At 45.4% G+C, this 12106-nt stretch overlaps 2 protein-coding genes across 7 annotated transcripts in view; one reads left to right on the plus strand and one right to left on the minus strand.

The window, feature by feature from the left end:
- Positions 1-3189, minus strand: part of Ppat (phosphoribosyl pyrophosphate amidotransferase) — a 29479-nt gene extending 26290 nt beyond the window's left edge. Inside the window, exon 1 of the mRNA XM_021161829.3 lies at positions 2676-3189. Coding sequence (XP_021017488.1) covers positions 2676-2803 — 128 coding nt within the window. The 5' untranslated portion in view covers positions 2804-3189. The remainder of the gene's footprint in view (positions 1-2675) is intronic.
- Positions 1-12106, plus strand: part of Paics (phosphoribosylaminoimidazole carboxylase and phosphoribosylaminoimidazolesuccinocarboxamide synthase) — a 30544-nt gene that overhangs the window by 11153 nt on the left and 7285 nt on the right. The window contains exons 1-4 of one of the 6 annotated variants that reach the window (XM_021161832.3): positions 3101-3119; positions 3509-3575; positions 8327-8524; positions 10975-11153. In XM_021161832.3, the coding sequence (XP_021017491.1) occupies positions 3560-3575; positions 8327-8524; positions 10975-11153 (393 nt within the window). In that variant the 5' untranslated portion in view covers positions 3101-3119; positions 3509-3559. The other 5 variants (XM_029477242.2, XM_021161830.3, XM_021161831.3 and 2 more) reach the window with 5 other exon arrangements.

Consider the following 12106-nt stretch of genomic DNA (forward strand, 5'->3'; position numbering starts at 1 on the left):
TTCTCCAGATTGGTTTTTCCTCTGTGTATTCCTGGCTGTTCTGGAACTCAGAGATTCTCCTGCTTCTGCCTCCTGGGTGCTTGGATTAAAGGAATGTGCCCGCCACCCCCACCCAACTCTAGCATACCTCTTTTGAAGAAATAGTGTCTATAATGCTACTATATACTCACCTATGATCACCTCTCTAGGTTTCAGGTTTTAATATTCCCATGTTTACATTCATCAGTGCAGTATACACTCATTAGTTCATTAGTTCTTGGGTGTGTTACTTGGTAGACAGTGTGTGCTTACTCCATGTGAGGCCCCCTTGCCACCCTGAGCACATCACCCCTCAAAATGTGCTCTTACTCCTCTTTGACCCTGATCTACTGTTTTAGGGTAACAGGCAATTATTATATTCCCTAAGCATCATGGCATGGTGTTCTACTGGTTTCCCAATTAAAATTAATTCTACTGAATGATAAAGAAGTTTTTCTTTTTTTTCTTTTTTTTGGTTTTTCGAGACCGGGTTTCTCTGTATAGTCCTGGCTGTCCTGGAACTCACTCTGTAGACCAGGCTGGCTTCGAACTCAGAAATCCACCTGCCTCTGCCTCCCGAGTGCTGGGATTAAAGGCGTGCGCCACCACGCCCGGCTAAGAAGTTTTTCTAATTTAAAATCTTGCCTTGCCTAGATTTGTACTGAGACCTAAGTAAATCTTAATGACATTCTTATGTTGCTAGGTAGTATGTTTGTTCCCAAGAAACTAGCTTATCACTGCTATTCAAAAGAAAAAAACAATCCTGGCAGGGGTGGCACACGCCTTTAATCCCAGCACCTGGGAGGCAGGAGGATTTCTGAGTTCAGGGCCAGCCTGATCTACAGAGTGAGTTGTAGGACAGCTAGGGCTACACAGAGAAACTCTGTCTCAATAAACAAAACAAAAGCAATAAAAAAGAGAAAAAGGAAAAAAGCAAAACAACCCACAGTCATATTTTCAACACTAGTCTCCTACCAAATGCTTGCTTGGTTTAGTTAAATAGTTATCCTAATAAAGTCAATCTCTTTTGGTAGACTAGTCTTGCTATGTTTGCCAGGGCTGAGATTATGGGCTCTACAATAAAATACAATCCGTTGATAGCACTAACACATCTTATCTTTATTGTCTTTACCCTATCTAATCTTATAGCTTTCTCATATAAAAGCAAGTATAGGGTTGGGCAGTGGTGGCACACGCCTTTAATCCCAGCAGTGGGGAGGCAGAGGCAGGCAGATTTCTGAGTTCAAGGCCAACTCATTTCCAGGACAGCCAGTTACAGAGAAACTGTCTCAACAAAACAAAACAAAACAAAAAAGCAAGTATAGGAAACATAATAACATAGTGACAAGTCACTAAGAATAAGTTGTAGTTTGTTTGTTTATTGAGACAGGGCCTCATTGCAGCTATGGCAGGCCTGGGATTTGCTATGTAGTCTCAAAAGTTCCAGATCAGTTTGCCTCTGCAGACCTCTCCAGTGCTTTGAGCTAGTCACTGCACCCAGCAAGTTATAACTAATTAAAAAAAGAAACAAACACAAAACATGTAGTCCCCTACACCATATACATACACACATTCTCAAAACAACTTTTTTGGGGGGGTGGTGGTGGTGGGGTGTTTCAAGATAGGGTTTCTCTGTATAGCCCGGGCTGTCCTGTAACTCACTCTGTAGACCTGGTTGGCCTTGTAACTCAGAAATCCGCCTGCCTCTGCCTTCCAATTGCTGGGATTAAAGGCGTGTGCCACCACAGGGTGGCCACAGATGCTTTTTTAAAAATAAATGTATGCAGAGTATGCAGAATGTGAAATGAGACTCTGCAAAAGGACAACTTCTAGGCTAAGTTTGATAAGGGAAGGATAAATTAGTGATGCATGTAGCACCCACATTGATAAAAAGGGTTTCTGCCCAGCTCTGGTCTAGACATTGTTGCTACTGTATTGTAAAACTCCGTGATATAATAGTTTTTGAAGAGAGACAAAACCCTAGTTTGTATTATTTCCATAAACAGATTTACACTGTCAGTGAAGTCAAGAAATTATGGAGGCAAAGGTCTTTTGTGCTTTGTTTACCCCAAAGGCATCTCCCAATTTCTCATAGCTATACCTACTTTTAAACTCACGATCTCCAAACCTCTAACTGCTTTCAGGCTGACAATCTGCTCAGTAGCTCTGCCCTTGCAAACAAAGCTCTTGCAAGCTGGAGGCCCCGTGCAAAACAACAAACAAAAAAAACCTTCAAGTGTTTCAGGACCTTCAGCACCACCACCCTACAGAAGCTTATCTCTAGAACAATTCTAGTTTCAAGGAGAGCTGAACGGTCCCTTCCCAACCTGGCTAGTGTAAGCAAACTCCAGCGTAACTAACCCGCGGCAAGAGATGCACATTCTTGGGAGCTAACCTGTAAAGAGCATTCGGGAGCAACGCGACAGCCTAAGTTAATGTCTATGCAGGCAAAGTGTACCCCACCCCCCACTTGATCAATATCCTGAGTTGGTACTTGTCCTGATTCTCGAGATTCACCCTCCTAGCCCTGATCCCCCTTCCCAGTCCTGATCCACCCTCCTAGTCTTGCGTTCCCCGTAGCACAGAGCTGGGAAGCGGCTCGTGGAACTGTGCAAATACTTGCCACTCCACCCCCACCCCTCCATCCTGTTGCTTACCGGTGCTGTAGCCCCACGAGTCCCAGAGTGATCACATGCGGCACATCTAGCTGCGTGGGCCAGTCTCCAGAAGCGATGCATCCAAACACACCACACTCCTCGCGGATCCCCAACTCCTCCAGCTCCATGGCGCCTCGGAAAGCACGTGGAGGGACCTGCTGCAGCGGCGTGGTCCAAGCACCAACCAGCTGTCCGCTCCGCTATCGAACGCCTCAAGAGGCTCGCGCTACTGACTGCCTCCTTCCCCGGCGGGCAAGGTTCTCGCTACTGCGGCGGCGCGCTTCATAAAGGGGCGTGGCCAGGTCTGCCTCCCGCTCTCCGCCAATCAACTAGGGCGAAGAGAGGGGCGGAGCTACGGAGTCAAGGAGGTGGGGAGGAGGCCGAGGTCAGGATCGCTGCTTTCCCTGCACGTGGGAGGCTCCGTTATTTTCCCGTGCCCAAGGAGTAGGTGATGAGAGTGGCGCAGCTGATCGCGAGGGTCCCTCAGAAAACCTGAGCCGTGCGTGCCCCTTGGTCTCACGCCGTCCCCCAGCCGTCAGGACTTGGTCCGCTCCAACCCAGAAACCTCTCCGGCCAGCGGGGGCCTTGCAGCATGCGCGCCACTTTTGGCTGCCTGCGGGGAGGGGCCTCCCGGAAGCGGGGTCGCGTCAGCGCGCCTGCGCGGCGGGAAGCCTGGGGACACGACTCCAGCCCCAAGCACAGCCAGCCCGGTACTTCGGGTTCGCCGGTGGGCTGCGGGGCTGGAGTTTTAGTAGCCGCTGCGCTAGGGCGTGTCCTTGAGCTTGCACCTCCCTTTCCCGCCCTCTGATCGTGTGATCGCTCTTGTTTTCCAGAGCGCTGCCCTTTTTTCCCGCGCGGTCTGCTCCTCTAGTTCACCTCGGATAATGGCGACAGCCGTAGGTGAGTAACTTGCTTTCAGACCCGCTAGGGTCCCCCAGCCCTCCGTCAGAGAGCTAGCAGGCTTGACGCAGACGCGTGAGGCCCCGGGGTCGGATTGCAGCCCTTCTGACAAAGTGCCCGATCGGCTTCCCCAAGACGGCGCCTGGGGCCCGGAGCCTGCACACGTGGTCCAGGCGCTGGGAGACGTGCGTTAAACTCTTAAGCACCCAGAGCCTACCTAAATACCCCTAAAAAGGCCCCGGGACGGGAAGGAAAGTAGCAGAGTTGGAAAGTACCATGAAGGAGAAATGGCCAGAAACTAACCAAGTGCCTAGAAGCCTTGTAATAAGCAGATAAACAACCAAGAAAAATCTATCAGGGTTTTTGTTTATTCTGGTAAAGTTAATATGCCAATAATCCCCTTTGCTGCAAGTTTCGTAGTTTAAACTGTGAAAACAGGTCCAAAATTTTTTGATCTGGTGCTGCTTTGCAATCCCTGGAATTTGGGATTGTGGGCGTGGGCTAGTAACACACCATAGGTGTGGAGAGTGCAAAGTTACTTTATCCACTAGCAAAACACTGTCTTGGAACAACACAAGTTTCTAGATTAATAAGGAAGCAGATCGTGTTCGAACTCGAACACATTCTTTCCCACCTATGAAAACCACCCTGAAGTTTATAGGTAGAAAAGCTCCATAAAATTGGGAATTAGGGCCAGACTTTCTGAGATCACCCACTGTGCCAGTACTTCTAAACTTGTAAAAATCTTAGAATCTAACCTCTTCCCCACATCTGTCAGCCCTGTGCTGACACAGGTCCGAAGAAGGTGTTCATATCTATAGTTTAATTTCGAATGGCTGTAAACTACCCTGTAGATCCTGGGAACTGGACCAGGGTCCTCTGTAAAACAGCTGAGTGTTCTTAATTGCTGAGCAATCTCTGGCTTCTATTTTACTTTGTTGGTTTTGTATCTGTGGTTGTGTGCACTTGAGTACGGATACACAGAAGCCAGGGCCTGTCTTGAAGCAGGAGTACACGTGAGCCTCCCAATGTAAGTGCTTTGAACTGAATTTGGATCAAGTCTTGACTAAAACTCGTGTCTTCCATATTAAATCAGTATCTTGTGTCTGTCTGTTGCTCTTTAGTATTTAGCAGCCCCATGGTTCTTGGGTTAAATCTACATAGCTAATGAGTTAGTAATGAACTAGATGGAAGGCAACAGTGGGTCAGGCTGAGTATAGAGATTTTCAAGAGGACACAAACATTAAGGAAATTAGAGTTCCAGAAAGGAAATTTACAGCTCAAAACTGGAGTTAAACCATGAGGGGCTTTTTAAACTTTGTTAATTCTTCTAAACGTTAAGTTAGGAAGATAGAAGAATATTCATCTTTTACCTCACTGAACTATAGTGGAAATGTCAGACAAGTTATTTATCACCAATGCCAACCCAGAATCAAATTTAGCGTAGTTGAGGGAAAAACATTACATTTATTTAGTGCTAATTAGAATTGTAATCTTAGATACCCAAAGGCAAGTAGGTTGGAATAGTGTATTTAGGGTTGTTTTTGTTGTTGTTTGTTTGTTTGTTTGTTTCGAGACAGGGTTTCTCTGTATAGCCCTGGCTGTCCTGGAACTCACTTTGTAGACCAGGCTGGCCTCGAACTCAGAAATCCACCTGCCTCTGCCTCCTGAGTGCTGGGATTAAAGGTATGGGCCACTACGCCCAGCAGGTTGTTTTTTCTTTAAAGGTTTATTTAATATATATTTATATATATAAATATCAGTAAACTGTAGCTGTCTTCAGACACACCAGAAGAGGGCATCAGATCTCATTACAGATGGTTGTGAGCCACCATGTGGTTGCTGGGATTTGAACTCGGAACCTCTGGAGGAGTAGTCAGTGCTCTTAACTGCTGAGCCATCTCTCCAGCCCCAGTGTATTTAGTTTTTACAAGATGCCCTTTTTTATGGTTTTAAACAAGAAAGCTTCATAACAAATCACTCACAGCAGTATAGTTAATATTACCAAAAATTAGGATTTCTGATGAGAAGAAAACTATCTCTGGGTAGTTTGGGGCGAGGAGTCAGTATTTTGTAGGTAACAGGCTGTAAAGCTGATGTTCCAGAAATGAAGTTTGGTCCACTCCAAAGGTCATCTCACTTAGTTGTGGCCAACTAAAATTTGATCCAAGAAAGGAATTGGCCTCCTGCATCCATTTATCCGTACACTGCACCAGTGATAGGCCATTGATTTTTTTTTTTCTTCTTGGACACTTAACTGCTTCCTGTGCCAGCTGGTGGTGTGACCTGATCTGCTCTTCTTTAAGTTTGGGGTTTTGTTTTTGCCTATCTACTTGGTTGCGTCTTAATCACTACCAAGCTACATGGTCCTGGAACACTAAGTGCTTAGCCATGCTGACCATGACTTGGCTGCTTAGTCTTGCCTCTTTCAATTACCCCTTGTTAAATTCTGATCTTTTTTCACATCTATTCAGCTTTTACTTCATTCTAGACTTCTCTGTAGGGTGGGCCTGCTGTGAATAGTCTCTACCTTGTATTTTATTATAGTGTCTTAATCGATTGCCAGCTTCCTTTGAGATTCAGGTCCCCTGGGAGCAGAAACTAGATTGCATTTGCTGTTCTGCGCACAGGCCCTGGCACACAGACACATTGGAACAGTACTGAGGATGAGTGTCGCAAGATACCTGACCACACTGGGAACCCCAAGGATGTGTTACTGACTCAAGAGTGCTGTTTCTAGTTGTGATGTAGCTCAGCCCGTGGCACATATCTTTAATTCCAACTTTGACAGCAGTAAAGTTAGTTTGTAGAAGGAAGCAGCCGTGTTTGAAAGTGATGTCTAATTTGAGTGGCAGGCAATCTGATGAATCAGAAAGATTTGACAAAATAACTCTCACAAGAGAGAAAAAAAGGAAGCTGCTTATGGTGACGTGCAGAGAAAAGGAGGCAGTTTCACTGGCACAGTTGTACTGTGACAGGTGGAAAAGAGACAAAGCTAGACAAAGGTGAAGGCAGAACGGAACAGGCCAAAGAATGAGTAGAAAGCAGAAGATTAGAACAGATTGCTAGAGTAGGTTTGATGTCAAGTAGAGCAATTTGGGAGAGGAAAGAAAAGCCAGATTGCATCACAGCCTAGAGATGAGTTGGAGCCAGAGCAGCTGAGTTGAACCATCCAGCCAGAGCTCAGAAAGAAATAGAAAAGGTGAGCTTATTCAGCAGTAAGTCTCAGAGGCTGAAAACATTCTAGGCCATGATTAGATTGTACAAGAGGCTAGAAGCTTCCAGGCCTAGACCACGATTAGCAGACAGGCAAAAGCCTGGAGACGTTTACTCACAGAGAAGTAAAATGAGTTTTTACAGATGAGAACACGAGAAGCTATCCCAATACCTTTAAACCTTGGTTGCTTTTTCAGCTAATTCATTCTAATGTAGACTCTAGTGACTCTAGTATTCCTTTTGGGGGGCGGGTGTTTGAGAGAGGGTTTCCTCTGTGTAGCCCTGGCTGTCCTGGAACTCACTCTGTAGACCATGCTGGCCTCGAACTCAGAAATCCATCTGCCTCTGCCTCCACCTCCCAGGTGCTGGGATTAAAGGTGTGTGCCACCACTACAGCGACTCTAGCATTCCTTAGGTCTTGTGAGTAACTTAAAATTAGATGGTTTTGCCTGGTCTGGTGGTGCACACCTTTGATCACAGTGAAGCAGATGAGTCTCTGAGTTTGAGGTTAGTCTTGTCTGGGAAGGGCATTCCGGGCTAGCCAGGGTTATGGAATGAGGCCCTGTCTCGGGAAAGAAAATGTGCCTTTGTGCACATTTCCTGTACTTTCCTCCGTCCTCAATAAAGAGGGTACCGATGGCAGAGGATGGAGAAATAGCCCAGTTGAGTTAATGGAAGTGTAAATAAAGGAGGGCCTGTAGTTGTCTCCATGCCTAGTGGGTGTGGAACTAGCTTCTGAACTGGACATCCTAACATTTTCTTTGGGTTTGGGATTTGTTTGTCTTTCCTTTGGTGCTAGACTTTCGACTAGACCTTTTACATGTTGGGCAAACTCCACTGAGCTATGCCCCCATTCCTTGCCTCCACTACTTACTTGATTTATTTATTTTTTTATTTTTTTTTGATGAACAGAGGAACCTCTTATACATTAATTTGAAATGAAGAAACTGTTCTGAATTTTCTCATTTAGCCTGCAATGAAAAGTTGGGGAAAATAAAGCATTTTCCTCCTGTTAGTGTAAAGAATCTATTGCAAGTGTGTGCACAGAAATTCTAGTATGGCTACAATAGTTTTAGTTGTTTCAGTTCAAAGACAAGCTGATAGAGACAGGGGGTGTTGATCTCAGATGATCTGTGTTTTATTCCTTTTTTTTTTCCCCCCTCAAGACAGGGTTTCTCTGTGTAGCCCTGGCTGTCCTGGAACTCACTCTGTAGACCAGGCTGGCCTCCAACTCAGAAATCCGCCTGCCTCTGCCTCCCAAGCGCTGGGATTAAAGGGATTAAAGGCATGCACCACCACCACCCCAGCTGTGCATTTGCTATATGTGTGACCTCAACGTTTGTGAGCCTGACTTTTCTAATCTTTGTAGTTCTAATTAAACTAGCACACAATTATATGAGAGCACAAGGTTCTGTGTAAGTGGTTTCATTATTTTTTATTGACACTAATCACTATGGAGTGGTTCAACATTGCAATGGATTCATTACGATTGAGGAAATCTTAGAATCTGCTACAATTATGTTTTATTCCCACAGTAGTGAACGTCGGGAAGAAGCTCTACGAGGGTAAAACAAAAGAAGTGTATGAATTGTTAGACACCCCAGGCAGAGTCCTCCTGCAGTCCAAGGACCAGATCACAGCAGGGAATGCAGCTAGGAAGAACCACCTGGAAGGCAAAGCCGCCATCTCCAACAAGATCACCAGCTGCATATTTCAGTTGTTACAGGAAGCTGGTGAGTGCTTCCCTTTGCCCTTCACAGGGGTCATTTTCCAGGGGAGAAGTTGTTTCGATCAAGAATACAGTATACATCTAATGTGTTACTACATCTAAAGCAGGTAACTGACTCTGGGAGAGAGATGGCTGTGTTTGACTTAACCTATAGGGAATGTCTCACAGGCTAATTTCCATATAATAAAATGAAGAGAGGAGCTTTTAAGGTTCACTCTAACAGCTTCCTGGTTTGAAAGTAATGCTTTCCAAAATCCAAAGACCCTTAAGCTAAGGATAGCCCAGTGATAAAGTACTTACGTGGCCTACATAAAACCTGAGGTTCAGTCTTCAATGTGGCCCATCATTTTAGTTACTTTGCTATTTAATTTGGGGCTTGCAGTTCCAGGGAGTTCATAACCATCATGGCAGAAGCAGGCAGCAGACAGGCACGACACTGGAGAATAGCTGAGAGCTTACACTGCAAAGAGGCAAAGAAACCTAACTGGGTATAGAAGTTAGGGTTTTACTGCTGTGAACAGACACTTCTATAAGGATGACATTTATTTGGGGCCGGCATCCAGGTTCAGAGGTTCAGTCCATTATCATCAAGGCAGGAGAATGGCAGCATCCAGGCAGACATGGCTGGAGGAGCTGACAGTTTCACCTCTAGATCTGAAGGTAGTTAAGACAATGGTATTTAGGCCCACACCCACGGTGACACCTATGCCAACCCAAGGCTACACCTTCAAATAGTGCCACTCCCTGGACCAAGTATATACAAACCATCACACTGAGAAATATTCAAACCTGCCCCAGTAACCAACTTCCTCCAGCAAGGCCACACCTCCAAAGCTTTATACCAAGTGGGACCAAGCATTCAGACTACTGTCTCCCACGGCGAAAACATTCAAGAGAAAGAAACTTAGTTTCCTACACTCTTTATCAGTCACATGAATCACCAGTGGAACTTCCCTCTACAACAAGGCCATCTTTAGCCTCCCGGGGTTTAAAAAGAAACCTTTCTGGTATTAGCAGCCCCAAATAATAACCTGAATTCACTCCCTGGAATGCTGCACAGTTGTGCTTTGTTCTGCCTATGGAGGACAGTACAGAATTGTAAGTCCTGCTTTTGCTTGTAAACCCTGAGAAATATTTGAAGATAGCAGCTGTGCCTTCCTGTCCTGTTCTAAGTGGAAGACCTTGTGAAAAACTGAAGGAAGTAAAAGGTGGAACTAACACTGGAGCTTACCTATGGAATGTTTACGTGGAAGGAGGGCAGTTAGGGTGCTTCTCCTCCTTGGATCATGAGGCTTTGTTTTTTTGTGTCCCATGGAGCTAGAGTTACACACAGCTGCTGGTAAACAGCTGTGCAAATGCTGGGAACCCCACGCAGCTTCTCTGCAAAGATCTTGACTGCTTCCAGGCCTGGAGGAGGACTAGAAGTTGTTAGTTTCCAGGTCACCACATGAAACTCTGGTTCCAGTGGCAGGGAAGTAAGAGCATGTGCTTGCCTTGGTGTTGGCTAGAGTAGCTGCAGTTCCAGATACCCCCGAGCGAGGCTTTTCCAGGGATGATTTAAGCAGTTAAAGAAAAAGTATCTGCAGAATTTAGGACTGTTCTGATTGATAAGTTGATCAATCTATAAGAATTACTATGATGCTGAACTGTAGAGCATGAGAATTCTGTAGTCAGGTTATCTTTAGAGGTAATTTAGTGCCACTTGGATGACCTTCTACCAATCTAGATAAGTTGTCGGGGGGGGGGGCACTGAATCTGAATGAATGGCTGGAGTGTAAAACACTGATTCCAGTCTATAGGAAAAAATCTTAACTTTGTTAATCTTATAATAATAGTATGGGTGTGTGCATTTGAGTGCAGGTGCTAGGCCTGTGTGGGTTGTGTGCCTCCTGTCACTGGTGATGGAACCCAAACTCTGCTCCTTTGGGGTAGTAGTGAGCACTCTTTTTGGGGGGGGGGTTTGAGACAGGGTTTCTCTGTGTAGCCCTGGCTGTCCTGGAACTCACTCTGTAGACCAGGCTGGCCTCCAACTAGAGATCCACCTGCCTCTGCCTCCCAAGAGCTGGGATTAAAGGTGTGCACCACCACGCCCGCAGCAGTAAGCACTCTTAACCTGTGAGCCATCTTGAATCCCATGGCGGCATTTATTTTTGATAGATGTTTTGAGTTGGCTGAGGAGGTAAAGCACTTGCCATGCAAGACTAACTTTCTGAGTTCAGCCCCAGAGACTCTGTAAAGGGAGGAGGACTGGTGTTTGACATGCACGCATGCACACACGTAGCCACGTACATGATCCTTTGACACTCACGGGTAGAAATGCACAACCACATACATCCATGTCATAAGATATTGAAAGAAAAATATGAAAGGATGAAAACTTTGGGTTTTAGAGTTTATCTACCTTCCTTAAAAGAAAAATTCATTGCTTTCGCCCCTTTTATCGTCAACTTGTAGGTATAAAAACTGCTTTCACCAAGAAATGTGGGGAGACTGCCTTCATTGCACCCCAGTGTGAAATGATCCCCATTGAGTGGGTGTGCCGAAGAATAGCAACTGGATCTTTCCTCAAAAGGAACCCTGGTGTACAGGAGGGGTACAAGTTCTATCCACCCAAAGTGGAGATGTTCTTCAAGGTAATTGCTTTCTGTGACTTAAAACTACACTCTAAATGATAAACATGGAGACGCCTGAAACTATATGCGACCTACTAGAAATTTATGTTGATAATGTAGAATTATGTAAGCAGTGATAAATCAGGTTTGGCAGGGGGAGGGGGGAGTCTTTTTTGATATGATGGACTAACATAATAAGTTTCAGTGAGCAGAAACCAAGCAGTTAACGTATTAAAAAGATTGCCTTGCACATTGCCTGGCGGTCCATACCCACATTCCTGCCTATTGCTTAAGTAATGAGGGCAGGGCTGCAGGTGGCTCAGCAGTGGAGAGTACTGGCTGCTCTTCAGGAGGTTCAGTTTGATCCTAGCGAGCGCTCGCTGGTGGCTCATGCCTGTGTAACTCCAAGAATCTGACAGTCTCTTCAGGCCAACAGATGCAGTCATACATGCAGGCCAAACACCCATACTTACTTACAAATAAAATTTAAAGGAAAGAACGGTATAGAAGAATTGCTATTTCAAGGCCAGCCTAAGCTATGGAATAAGACCCTGTTCAGAAAGGTTATTGGTTTGTTTGGTTTTTTTTTTTTTGGTTTTTTTTTTTTTTTTGGTTTTTTGAGACAGGGTTTCTCTGTGTAGCCCTGGCTGTCCTGGAACTCACTCTGTAGACCAGGCTGGCCTCGAACTCAGAAATCCGCCTGCCTCTGCCTCCCGAGTGCTGGGATTAAAGGCGTGTGCCACCACGCCCGGCGGTTTGTTTGTTTTTTACATTTGAAATTTTTGGATATGAAAAGGAAGTGATTTTGAGTTTGCAGGAGTTTATGGTTTTGTTTGTTGTTGTGTTTTGGTTTTGTTTTGTTTTTGGAGACAGGGTTTCTCTGTAGCGCTGGCTGTCCTGGAACTTGCTTTGTAGACCAGGTTACCCTCAAACTCAGATCTGCCTGCCTCTGCTTCCCAAGTGCTGGGATTTTT

This window comes from Mus caroli, unplaced genomic scaffold (assembly GCF_978045245.1).
Source record: "Mus caroli unplaced genomic scaffold, Mus_caroli_1 scaffold_4, whole genome shotgun sequence".
In the NCBI taxonomy this organism is placed as follows: domain Eukaryota; kingdom Metazoa; phylum Chordata; class Mammalia; order Rodentia; family Muridae; genus Mus; species Mus caroli.